The sequence below is a fragment of the Lactuca serriola genome, chromosome 8, assembly GCF_051521515.1.
Source record: "Lactuca serriola cultivar US96UC23 chromosome 8, Lser_US96UC23_V15, whole genome shotgun sequence".
Taxonomy (NCBI): Eukaryota; Viridiplantae; Streptophyta; class Magnoliopsida; order Asterales; family Asteraceae; genus Lactuca; species Lactuca serriola.
Genome location: NC_136415.1, coordinates 22311758 through 22326136, shown reverse-complemented (window position 1 = coordinate 22326136; position 14379 = coordinate 22311758). Strand labels below are relative to the sequence as shown.

The 14379-nt window shown below is 34.6% G+C and overlaps 1 protein-coding gene across 1 annotated transcript; it reads right to left on the bottom strand.

The window, feature by feature from the left end:
• Nucleotides 1-2884: 2884 nt before the first annotated feature.
• LOC145070980 (CASP-like protein 4C1) lies at nucleotides 2885-4594 on the bottom strand. Its single transcript, XM_079017931.1, has 3 exons — nucleotides 4170-4594; nucleotides 3943-4078; nucleotides 2885-3768 (listed from the first exon to the last, which is right to left on the bottom strand). Exons 1-3 carry the CDS (start codon nucleotides 4412-4414, stop codon nucleotides 3547-3549), a joined length of 603 nt encoding a protein of 200 aa, XP_078874057.1. The 5' UTR covers nucleotides 4415-4594; the 3' UTR covers nucleotides 2885-3546.
• Nucleotides 4595-14379: the final 9785 nt, after the last annotated feature.

Sequence of the window (14379 nt, the reverse complement as noted above, 5' to 3'; positions counted from 1 at the left end):
GACTATATATGAAGAGCTTCGCCATATAGAGGAGTAGCAGGTTATATGGGAAGACACGAGTTATAAACGAAGTAGTTTACTGTTGATGGTCATATATTCTCAATGTCTTTAAAATTAGGGTTAATGACTTAGGAGGGTAATAAGGTTTACAGTTTGTCCGTATTAGGTCACTAAGGTTTTTTTTTGTGCATATTAGACCAATATGGTTGTTATTACCGTTTAGAAATAGTCCTTTTCACCGGTGAAAAGGACTATTTCTAAACAGTAATAACAACCATATTGGTCTAATATGCACAAAAAAAAACCTTAGTGACCTAATACGGACAAACTGGAAACCTTATTACCCTCTTAAGTCATTATCCCTTTTCACAATTTGAAGACATTATGCTTTATGCCATGCTCAATGCCCCCTCCCCTAACTTGATAAAATAGCAGCAAAATATCAAAACACGATAGACACTAAGCTAATATAAACCTTTAATCATATGAAAGAAAGAGCAGATGAAAAGTTTCCATAATTGATTCAAGTGTTGCGTAATTTGCAGCTGCAGTATCTGTCAAGGATATACCAACACATTTATTTGAAGCATCTGGTAAAAGATTAATTTAAGTTGGATCTTTATATGTCAATCCAGTTGTCACTAATCAAATACAATGTTCAAACATTGAACATTACATGTTTGTAATTTGTTAACAGATTTCTATACTTTGATCTGAATTTAAACCGATATTACCGGGACAGAGATAAGAACAATATATATATATATATATATATATATATATATATATATATATATATATATATATATATATATATATATATATATATATATCAGATTCGGGATGCCACGCCCCATTTCCATTTCTCTTCTATGGTTATTTTTTGCTTTTGAATATTTCATTTGTTTATTCTAGTTATGTAAATCCATCTAACCTTTAATAACTGTAGTTCTATATTGATGACAGTCACATGCTATATAACTTTTAATTTAATATTTAGGTGGTCTTGCATTGATGTACGTCGATTCAAAAGAAATTGGTACAAATTTTGGGTCTTGTGCTACATGAATGCGATGGGATTGTTAGTTTATCCTGTTATATAACATTTAAAGTGATTGCTTATTGATCAAACTTGCAGTTCATTTACTTGTGATAATTATTTTGAAGCATTTTTCTTATGATCATTTAATTGAAACATAATTTGAAGGATAATATTACAAGGGTTATTTGGAGTAAAACAAAGAATATGATATTATAATAAAACTTCAAATATATTAATAATTCCATGTAAGATTTTGTTAATTAAATGAACTCTAATACTAACCATAAGCTTTTAGGCAAAACGAAATTAAATCATTAGATGAAAATATAAGGGGCTAACCGAAAATATTACGGAGAATCCGAATCTAATTCAATAATGGAAATGTCTTATTCAAACATACCATGTAAGTCTCAAAAGTGACAAATAATATTCCACGATTCCTAAAAAAATATGATTATTTTATTATAAAGTAAATACAATAATATAATTTTAAATTAATAGATTAATAGTAACCAAGTCAAATAAGATATTTAATAATTTATTTAAAAGTAATCGACTTTAATTACTCTAATTTATTTTATTTTATTATGTTCATATTTGTGTAATATATATATATATATATATATATATATATATATATATATATATATATATATATATATATATATATATATATATATATATAACAAACTTATTGGAATGTTCATATAGGACTATTATAATCGACAGTAACAAATTACAATTTACATGGTGTATACGTGACACTATAATGGTAACGAACTATTGATTTTATTCACATTTAAACAATTTTTTTTCACATTCGACCACCCAAATTATTGAAATTGTTCATATAATACCATTATTTCAGAGATTTAAATCGGTAGTTGAAGTCAATAGTTGGAGTCGAATGTAGTCAACACTCCACACCATAAACATTTCGTAAGGTTACTCAAACAAATCAAATGTTTGTACATTTATTTTCTTTTGTGCGGCCGAATTATATTAGTAAAGTTATTAAAGTGTATTTTTAATATTCTTATCGAATACACCTTATTTGTCGACGTCACCTAAGGTGAAATTTTATCATGATCTAAGTACACTAAGATATTTCCCTTAAATACACTTTAAGGGACTAAGTATACTAAAACACACTAAGCTATTTCCTTGAAAATCACGAATTTAATAAGCCCTATGCTAATTTTAAAAATGTATTAGTATACTTTAGATGATTGATTTATACTACCTCTGTCCCAAATTGATAGTCCACTTTTGACTTTTGAAGTTTTTTCTCTTCAACTTTGACATTAAATATTTTTAATTATGTTTTATATTACTTGATAAAACTTATGACAATGAAAAAACATTTAAAATAAAATCGATTCATATACTTTGCATAAAAGTATTATCTATCAAAAACAAAAATATTTAAAGTCAAAGTTGAAGAAAAAAAACTTCAAAAGTCAAAAATTGACTATCAATTTGAGACGGAGGTAGTATGTTGCTATGTTTTAACAAGCCGATTGTATTTTTTTTTACTTTATATATATATATATATATATATATATATATATATATATATATATATATATATATATATATATATATTAAGAGTGGCATCTTAAATGAACCCCTACATGTGTGTGTATGTAGTGTATGTGTGTGGACCTTCACACATACACATGTCCCATCATGCAGGTTTTTTTAGTAACACCTTTGGTTTAAGGTTAACCATAGTGGAGCGAATGTTCCCGACTTCAACTAACAATTCAAATATCTAAAGAATGATATCATGTTAACCCATTAGATAGTAATGTGAACAAAAAAAAAAAAAAGACGTAAATGTAAACAAAACCAATAGTTTATTACGTTTCTCGGTAATTGTCTTTGACACATATACGTCTTATAAAGTGTAACTTTCTTACAACAAGTAATAGTGGTAATATATCAACACTTCCAATAAGTTCGGAGAAAATAATTAGAAAAGTCCTAATATTTTCGGAAAAGTTTCACTTTAGTCCCAACTTCTATTTTTTGAACAAAAAGAATCTGATTATTTCATTTTGCCTCACTTTAACAAAAGAGTCATTTTTTTATTTTAAATGGAAATGATATATTATCGTGTAAAATCAAATAATCAAGATTTTTCTATTCAAAAAATAAAATTTAGAATTAAAGTGAAATGTTTCAAAAAATATTAAGATTTTTCTAGCAATTTACCATAGGTTCGATATTGTCTGATGTATACTAAAAAAAATTACCCAAATACACTTCCAATAAATTGATTTACCATAACAAATCAACTTCCCACTTATGTAATTAATTTTCAATTTTTACTATTTTAATTATTTATTCTGAAGATGAATATTTTCAATTCCGGTGAAAACTAAATGAACAAAAAATTCACTTATCATGACCAAAACGGCGTACGCGACTACACCATAAGAAATCATGTCGCATCACACAGTAACTTCTAGCATCAGCAATCACCTGTATCAGTCCTCATACTAGAGAACAAAACGAGAGCCGTTGATTGTGAAACAGACGACTCTGAATCCCGAAAGCAAAGACGAGATCAAGAGGAACAAAAATCCGGCGAATCCCAAGGCCACGGCGATATCGGATTGGACGCAAAAGGTGTTATTAGCCGTACACGTGGCAATCGCTCTCAGTTGTCTGGCAAGCTCCGTCGCCGCCGAGCCGGCAGACAGCAACAAGTACGCAAACACCTGTGAAACGACGACACTGAATAAATGGATTTATCGTCGTTTTTTTTTTTGGATTTGGATGTGTATATGTACGTGTGTGTGTTTTTTTTGCAGATGAAAAACATTCTTAACAGGAAAATTTTGAACGAATCGAGGAGAAGATTTTTGAGGATTTTAATTCAAACGAGAAAGAACCTGATCGTGTCCGAAATCGAACCAGACTTGAGTGAACTCTGAGAAAACGGTAGCACCTCTAGAAATTTCCCAAACAGAAGCTCCCATTTCGAAAAATGAATATAAAGCGACGATCGCGTTTGCAGCGACAACGAATCTGTAGATATTTTGCAAATTTGTTATGTTTATGAATTATGATAGAGTTTCTGAATCGATTTATTGAAAGCGAAAGGGAGTAGTTTGATTACCGGAAGGCGCCGAAGTGGTACCAACGAGGGGTATCCGATGAGGAGGCGGTGTTGGTGGTGAGCATGAAAACGGCGGAGGAGATGGAGGAACCAAAAGCGGCCAAACGGAAGATAAAAATCGATATATTGAAGCGGCGGAGCTTGCGTTCGGAGACGGTGGACTGGAAAAGAGGCGTGTCGTGAGGATGCGTCTGGTGGATTCGAGGTCGTGGAGATGGACTCTCAACTCCGCCGTTACGGACCATGATTTACGTTCGGCGGCCGGCGTTGTAGATTTCAGAGTTTGAATGGTGAAAATGAAAAGTGTTGGGATGATGGCGTGATTTCCATGGGAGCAGCCTACAGAGAATGAAAAGGGGATGTAGCAGAAAGAGTGTGTGTGAAAGTGAATGTGAAGGACAGAAGGTGGGGGATGGTTTTTTTTCTTTTCTTTTTTATACTTCTTTTGGTTTGAAAAGCCATTTTATTTTTCTTTTTCACATTCTCCTTTACTTTGTTTACATTTTGCATTATAATTTAAGGGTTTATTACTTTATTATAATTGAAAAGATGAATATTTTTGGTTGATGTATGTGATATTTATGTTTAGTGTAAGTCAACATTAAACATGTCATTAATTATTTTTAGTTCTAATTTATATATCAATATGTTTGTGGTTGATTTAAACAAAAAAGGTTTTAAGGATTCAAGAACGTAAAAAGGAAGTTTCTTTAGAAAATAGAAATATGATTTCGAATTATAATAGAAATATAAATAATACTAAATTAATTATGGTATTACTGTATTGCAAAGACTAAAATTCAATTAAAATAGTCATTGGGGGTTTAGAAGTGCAATCGAGTCTAGTAAATTCGTGAAATATTTGAAACAGATTCGAAAAATATTTGAAATTGATTAGGTTTGAGGCGGGTCAAACTCGAGCTCAAGCCACTCGAGTATATAAGTATATTGTTGAGTCGAGCTTGAATAATAGAATACTCGACTTGTGAGAGTCACAGGCTTAATCGAGCTTAGTCATATTTATTCTCTTACCTTTTATGGTAATTAAATTACATAATAGAGTCAAATTGAGTCAAGTTTGCAAACTTAATAATATTTTTATTACGGTTTAATGTCATTTTGTTTTCTTAATAACTGATCGAGTCTAGTCCAATTTGAAAATGTCGATTACTTTATCGAGCTTATGCCTAAACGTGAAATTAAGGTTGGAGTTGAGTACGAGTCATGTTTAGAGCTTGTCATTACGGATCAATAAGACGGCCTATAAAGAGTTTCCATTGGTGGTAATACATATATATATATATATATATATATATATATATATATATATATATATATATATATATATATATATATATACGGTTAAGTTCAAATGAGAACACTATTTAATGTGAGAACGTGAAAACACTACTTTATGTTACTATTCTACTATGAATTTTGTATATACAACGATACGACATTATTCATCAACAAATATACGAACAATCACACATTAATATTCACATTAAAATTTTGTATGTACAACTTTATGACATTATTCATCATCGAATATATGAACAATCATATATATATATATATAATATATATATATATATATATATATATATATATATATATATATATATATATATATAGTAGAATAGCAATATAAAATTGAATATATTCATATTATAATTACTACAATACTATACATATTAAATTCATAGTAGAATAGTAACATAAAGTAGTGTTCTCACGTTCTCAGATTAAATAGTGTTCTCATTTGAACTTAACCCTATATATATATATATATATATATATATATATATATATATATATATATATATATATATATATATATATATATATATATATATATATATATGGTTAGGTTATTTTGTTTTTACTAACTATTGTGTGCTAGAATGCACTGATCTGGACCACAGGATGGAATAAAATCAAAGGTCATGATCTGAAAGTCTATGATATTACAATAGGCTAACATTGAAACAACCCAAAAATACCACCCAAAAATTTCGATTTTTATTATAACAAAACCCATGAGACTGAGTATCACATAATAAAACCACATGCTGCTTGTTTCAAAAACCATGATAAAATACTGTAAGAAAAACTGTATCACAACTGTATCCAAACACATCAAGAAAACTAAATCAACTCCCAGGACAAAACTGAAGTTGTGGTGTGTGCGATGCCATCATCCCGAGCTCTTCCATTTGCTTGCGGAAGCACCTGAAACCAAAACTGAAACTGTAAGCACGAAGCTTAGTGAGCTCCCCCAAACTACCACATACCACATAATAACATATAAGCACATACTGGGCCTTGCCCACTGTATCGAACCGAAGTCCGGGCTAACTGGGGCCTTGCCCCCTACATCGGACCAAAATCCGAAGCTGACAGGGACCTCTGTCCCCTACATCGGATCGAAGTCCGAAGCTGACTGGGACCTTCGTCCCCTACATCGGACCGTAGTCCGAAGCTGACTGGGACCTCTGTCCCCTACATCGGACGGAAGTCCGAAGCTAACTGGGACCTCTGTCCCCTACATCGGACCGAAGTCTGAAGCTGACTGGGACCTCTGTCCCCTACATCGGACCGGAGTCCGAAGCTGACTGAACATAGCATAAACATATCAACTAGCATAAACACATAAATCCCGTCTGAGCCACGGAGGCATCAAACATACTAGCTATTGCATGGGACCGAAGTCCAGAAACTACGGCTAACTGAACGGGCCGACATTGTGGCCTTAGACCCGTTCCTACTGAAGGGAAAACTCACCTCGTGGACTGGCTGCTGTGTGAATGGCTCTGCAAGCTAACTGCTGCTGCTCCGGTATCTCCCCGGCTACAAGTCCATAAACACACTCAATCAAACGCTAAACACTGCACTGGGGTAAAATGACTCTTTTACCCTTGGTCAAAGTCAACCCACAGTTGACCTGACTCGCCGAGTTGGGCCGCCAACTCGCCGAGTCTCTAGTCTCACTTCTCAACCCTACTCGTGGCTACTCGTTGAGTATGGCATCGACTCGACGAGTACCCTCTCGATCCAAGAACTCAGACAATCTTTATCCGACTCGCCGAGTCATATGAACAACTCGACGAGTTGTTCTTGAGCTAAGAAGATTGCCTTGGACTCGCCGAGTTGTATGAACAACTCGTCGAGTCCCTCCATTGCTGAGTCGGCCCTCCAACTCACTGAGTCCATTCTACTACTCACAGGCTTCCACTCGACATCACTCAAAAAGGGGAAAAACGGGACTCGCGACTTGACTCGCCGAGTCGTTCTTCCGACTCGCCGAGTCACATCCATGCAGCTACCCTAAACTCGATTCTGCTTGAATCCAGCGTCTGAAACTTATAGATCTGGGCTTCCTTAACTCGATTAGCACGTAAAGACTCTATCTTTACGTGCCCATAAGCGACCAAGAAGATAATAAGGCTCAAAAAGCATAATAAAGGCTAGATCTAGGGTTCTTATGCAAAGCATCTTCAAAAAGGCAATAGATTCGGGCTCTACAACTCCTAAATGAACAGATCTAGGGATATCTCGACCTATTAAGGCATCCATACAACTATAAGGCTTGGAAAATGCATCAAACTAGCCCTAAAAGAGTTCTAATGGAGATCTAAAGCATAAAACAGAAGGAATCTAAGAAATACCTCAATGTACTCTGCTTTTTCCCTTGGATCTTTGCTCTACACCTCTTCTATTTTCTCCTTTCTTCTTCTTCTTCTTCAAGCCTTCAAAATCCACACACAAAGCACTTAAAACAATAAGGGATGGATTAGGGTTTTCTCACAGCTCTCTGAGGGTGAAGGAGGCGAGTTTGGGGCACATAGCATTGCTTAAATAGTGAGCAACCCAGGGATTTAGGGTTTCTTCCAGGCAGGCAGACTCGCCGAGTCCCGAATATGGACTCGCCGAGTCGCCGACTAACACGTGCACGAAAACTCGACCCTACTCGACGAGTCAGGCCATAGACTCGCCGAGTCCCTCAATAAAACTTTTAAATAAATGCCACAGGAACAACATACCAGAAACGGGGGGTTACAAACATGCACCGTATAATCACATAATTTTCAGCATAAGGGTATTTTGGACAATTTACCTATATTAAAAAAGGAAATTTCCGGATTTTAAGGGATAATTTATTCCTTTATTTTTAAAATTCTGAATATTTTGAATTAATTCAAATTTAAAAATCCGATTTTATTCTGTCAGAATGACAGAATGCAAACCATAAACTAGTAAATATATTTTCGATTTTATTCTTGCAGAATACATTTTCAATGCATTAATATTTGATAATTGACCTGATTTAAGAATAAGATATTATTTATATACATCCAACTTGGGTCTATGATTTTATTCTTAATATACATCTGAAATTAAATACAAAATCATACATATTTTTACAGGCTAATATCCTTATTCATTTTAATATAGTTATACATATACTAACAGAATATCATAAAAAATGAATACAATTCTTAGAAAATAACATTCCTGAATATACAATTATTGAACAAAATACACTTAATCCTCTTCAATGGTCCATATAATCAACTTGATCTTCACATATATACTTGTTGTTGAACTCGATTTCCAAATATTTCTCTTGTATAATCAATATTGAATTCATTCTCCATGCAATTCTGAAAGAATAAGATACATTACTCGTTAGTAGCTTTTACCAGTTAAACAAATATATTTGTTGTTAACAAACATTCTCAAAGACATTCTAACAGAATGCATTTATATAAATACACTCTAATAGAATACATTACAGAATGCACTAAAATCATAGTCTTTTCTTCTATATGCATAAACATTCTAAAACATGTATAAATGTATCCTGTCAGAATTACTAGCAATGCATGTTTTATGTAATATTTATATTCTAATAGAATGAAAGTCGTGAATTACACCAAAACTCATATGTAAAAATTGAAGAAAATGAACAAACTAATGAGTAAGTGTAGAAAAAATAACAAGTTTTAGACATGATAGCTCATAAAAATTCAATGCTTATGTTGAATTAGAACATAAGCATTGGAATCCAAGATTTCATTCTAACAGAATTGGAATTCGAGATTCCATTCTGGCAGAATTACCCTCATCATATTAGATATCAAGGTGATTTTGTCACACCCCCATCTTTTCGAACCATTGCATTAGTGCAATGACTCCTCCAATGCCATTAAAAGTCTTTGGCTTTGAGTTGGAGAACTCCTTGTAAGTACATTCCCTTACATGACCCTGGCCAGTGCCACGATTGGGATGATTCGTGCTGCTTCCTGTACCTCCATTTGCATTGGAGTTTATCTGAGAGAGGGTTGCCGTTACTGCTACTGTGATAGCAGCCTGGACCATGGCCGGGTCATATGTCAGTGGTGGAGGCGGTGGTGGGGTTGCGTTGGTACGTGCTGATCTACGAGGAGGCATTGCGCTGCTAAAAGAAAAAAAAATGAGAGATTATAAGTTTTGGTGGTTGCGAGTTGAATGATATTGAGTTAACTTCCTTTAATAGTTTAAGAATTTGGTTTGGCCAACACAGGGGTTTGAGTTCGATTCGTAAATAATGTTTGAATAGATGTTCTTATGAATTGATCGGACTACTCACAATTAAAACAAGAAAGAGATATGCCCTATATATATATATATATATATATATATATATATATATATATATATATATTAAACATATAGTTGTGTTACATCCGAGTTTAGACAAAAAATTTTGACCTTCCTAAAGGTCTCCGATTACAGAAGTTTTAAAGAAAATTATATTCTTATCCGAATTCCTAATTTATAACAAAATTTGAAATCCTAGCAAGTACTACTTGCGACGTAGGTTGCGCTTGGAGCTTGACTCCGCATCTGATTGCTTCGATTCCATTAGACGCCTATCAAAAGCGGCTTGTTGTTCCTTTAACTCGGCTAAGGCTGCAATCATTTGCGCCTGAAATGCCTCAGTTTGGAGTTGGGCATGGTCCTGAATCCCATCCAGCCTACGGATGTTAGAAGTGTGAACCTGTACTTCTACGTTGATCTCGCGGATCCGGTTGGCTTGAACTCCGGATTGATAGCATTGGTTGGCTAGTTTGCCAACCATGACCGGAAGTGCTCGGTCTGCCGATCCCCCGCCTCTGACATCATAAAAGTCTCGGCACATGCCGTACGGAGGGCGTAAGCTTTGTTTTTGGCTCCAATGGTGGAGGTGACTTCCCCACATAGGAGTGGGCCCTTGGAAGTTCCTCACATGGACAGGAGGTTGTGGGGCCGGTGGATTGATAACCTCTGGCTCTGAATCCGTACCAGAGTCATCTCCCTCATCCAGTTCTATCGGCTCTTCGTCTTCTTCGGGGTCTTCTTCGACCCATCCTCCATTACCTTGGTTGGGGTAGTAGGGGTCATTTGGGTGGTGGAATCCAGCCATTGAGTCTGTACAAGAGTAGGGTTAAGAATTGACTATAAGCTAGAATACATGAAATTTACCCTTTAGTTTAATGGTTGATGTCAACACAAAACTCCCTTAGTATTATGTAATGATGAGCTTTTTGGTAAGTTTTAAAATTGTCGTCCACTGCAGACACTCCTTGGCACATGTCAGTCGACCCTCGGACAAATATAGTTGATCATGCTATATTCTTCCCAGTTCCGATTACATGTCCCAAGGCGTACCTGTACTGCACAACTTATTTATAATACTTCTAAAATTAACCGATATGAAGTTGTTATTAGTATGAAATGAGTGCATGCCTACTTTAAAAACTAATTAAATTTAATTTCAAAGGTATGACTCTTCTCAGAGTGTTTTTGCCCAGTTGAGTTTATAGTTGTATACCAAAAAGAAATGGTTTTGATATACTTAATTCCCTATAAACAAAGCTCTGATACCAATCTGTCACACCCCCAAACCAGAACGGCGGAAACGTTCGGGGGCGGAGGACGTCATATTCAGTATCATAACAGTTCATAGAAAGGAAAGTACACACCACCATACATATATAAATGTTTTAGAAATGTTTACATCATTGTATTCACTACATGCTCAAAAGATAAATGCATAACATCTTTCAAAAGAAAATAATTAACGCCAGCGCGTTAATCCCCAAAGTTGATTTCCAAACCTGCTTAACGGTTCCCTGAGAATACAAGTTATTTCAAAGAAAAAGTGTCAACAATTAAGTTGGTGAGTTCATAAGTGATTTAGAAACATTGAATGCCATTCCAAAATGAGTGTATATTTTCCAAGAAAATCCCTTATTTTCTTATAAAAGTGTGAAATGCATGAGAGTATTTGTGTTGAAGAATGTAGATAGTTGAACCAAGAAAATCCCTTATTTTCCTAATAGTTGTTCGTTTGATGTCCAAGACTAAAAATTTGAAAGCAATCCACATGCTTTAGAAGATTTTAAACATAGATTTATATAGTAAACCTATCAGAAGATTTCAGTTTGTTAGATGAAAAATAGTTTTAATAACTACTCATTCATCAATCAGAAGTACTATAATAGTTGTATATCCGATGAGTTTTATAACCATACTAAACATAATATGCCTATAGCGACGTTCTTCAGGCATCGTAGCGTTATGACAAACTGTCACCCCAAAGGAAGGACTGTAGCTAACAGTCAGGGCGCGGGATCATGACTTCCCGTATAGATCTATACACATTTGACACGTTCTTCGAACGGGAGACTCTGGTTATAGACAGGACTTGCAGCGATACCTTCTAATAAAAAGGCAGTATTTGAAGATGTACACGTCTCATGGATTCTCAACTAAGTCTGTATTAAAGTAATAGTTTCGTGTGCAAAGTTTATCCTTTTTCACAATGTTTGACAAAGCATAAATCATAAGTTTTTAGAATGTATAAAACAGTTTAGCAACGAAGGATACTTTGGAATTACTAAATACTTTGTATAAATTTAGTGCATGCAAAGTATGACGAGAGTTTTCACATAGTAGTACTAAATCACAAGTGATTCATTTGATAAAAACGAGTAAAGTGAAATTTTTATGAAATACACGATAATAACCGTATGTTTACTTGTAATCCTCCCCTAAAAGAGTATAAAAGCATTTAAAATGTATTTAAAGTGTATTTGAAGGGGGTTATGAACTCACTTGAAAGTTTGAAGATAGCGAGATGGAAAACCGGGCAGAGTTTCGTCTCGGGAAACGGATTTTTCTCGGGATTCTCGGGAATCTCGGGAGTAAAATCGATCTTCGGGACTCGAGCAAAATGATCAGGGCTTCGGGGTAGTGTGGGCACGGAAAACGAGGCAAAACGCAAGAAAACAGAGAGAGAATGAGCAAAATTCCCGGGAACCCTCGCATCTCTATTTATAGGGGTGCTGAACCGCCTCGGTACGCGGGGCGTATGCTTGTACGCAGCGCGTACGCGTACGTCACACATGACCGAGTCCTCGACTGCCTCGGCTTCGGATGGGACGGGGAGGGTTAGCTTCGCATAGGGGCGACGTGGACGGACCGAGACCAAGGCCTTCGCGTACGCGGGGCGTACGAGGCTACGCAGCGCGTAACCCGGATGAGGACGCTGACTCCTCCTTCGGATATTACTAGATTTTTGAATTAAATTTATATATAATTTATTTAATAAACTTAAAAAAAATCATATCTCCTTCATACGAACTCCGTTTTCGATGGTCTTTATATCCACGCGTAGGTGAGACTATGCTCTACAACTTTCGTTTAGACTCCGTTGGCAAATTATGAAATTATTTTTATTACTTATTTATAAAATATCGTGATTAAGGAATTTCTTTTAAAAATCCATAACTTCTTTATCTGGCGCGGTTTTGCCAGACTTTTTACCGCTGAAATACCATTGTCGAGACCTTCGATTTTCGTTTAGGTCATTCTGGCCAAAAGTCGCTCGATCTCCGATTCGAGTTTTTAGCTGTCTGCTGCTAAGCCGAACTTGGAAAAATCTTAACTTCAATATACGAAGCCGGATTTGGGCATTCTTTTTACGTACGATCCCGGTTTAATGATATTAAACATAGTAGGAATTTAAATAGATACTTTTTGGTCATTTTATTATCAAAGTTAATTTTATTAACTCCAAGGTGGTTACAATACTTGACTTTTTAGGTCATTACAAAGATTTGAAATATCGGGTTGTTACAAATTTTGCTACTGCTACTAATTAAAGATTATTCCTTTGGTGCTTGATATTCATGAGGATACACCCATAATAAAAAATTTGTGGTAATTATCCAATCAAAAGAATCAAAATTGCAAAAGGAGAGAGAGAGGTATAAAGGACTTACAAAACGCATACAACAAGGTTAAATTCTTTAGATTCTCTTTTAGGCATTTCAACAAACACATGTTAGGCATTATCATCAAACAAGCCAAAATCATGTGAAAGGCTTAGTGTGATCGGAAGCAAAATAAATAAAAAAAATACGAAAAAACATAGATGGAATGAATATGATAAATGAGGTGATGGAAAAGTTTAAATAACAAAATAGTTAATTAATTACCTGTAATTACAAGCAATTAAGTTTTTATGTTCCTTGAGAATTTCATAAGAGTTCATGCCAAAAACCCATAAAAGTCTTGCAAACTCAGCTTCTAGTGAATACACTGATGTCACTGTGTTATCAGATTCAACCTGTTACATTGTAATCATTATTTATCACCATTTGAAACAATCAAGAAATCATTATTTATCATTATCACCATGTCTGAATTGAGAGAGAAATTAAATGAGTAACAGTACCTTTAACAGAATTATCACCAAGTTCTAATGATACAATGTTTGTGATTGCATCTAAGCTACTTCCACGTCGATCTAACAAGAAGCCATATGAAAAAATCAGTGATAAGATAAACTGTTGAAGAAAAGTATGTAAAGAGCCAACAATGTACCGAGACTTGGAAAAAAATACTTACATGAAGGAAATATCTCCAAAAAGTCGATACATGGAAATCGAGAATGGTAGGCAAGAACGGAAAGCAAATCATCATCTTCAACCCACTAATAACAGTATTTTGATAATCAGGGACAAGAGAAAATGTGGAGGTGGTAATGGTATTGATTGATGGTGATGCAACCTATGATGGGAATAGAATCGACTGCTGACAAATAATTCAAACTCCAACGTCCTCTCTTTTTCAATCGCAGGAGGGTTATGAATGAGGTCTGACCCTCCTCTCTTCTTCG

Bases quoted from the DNA above. Each gene is read 5' to 3' on its own strand.
- LOC145070980 (XM_079017931.1), bottom strand. From the start codon at position 4,414: ATGGTCCGTAACGGCGGAGTTGAGAGTCCATCTCCACGACCTCGAATC. The intron at 4,079-4,169 runs GTAATCAAACTA...AAATATCTACAG, and splicing joins TACCACTTCGGCGCCTTCCG to ATTCGTTGTCGCTGCAAACG. The intron at 3,769-3,942 runs GTTCTTTCTCGT...GTCGTTTCACAG, and splicing joins TCGATTTCGGACACGATCAG to GTGTTTGCGTACTTGTTGCT.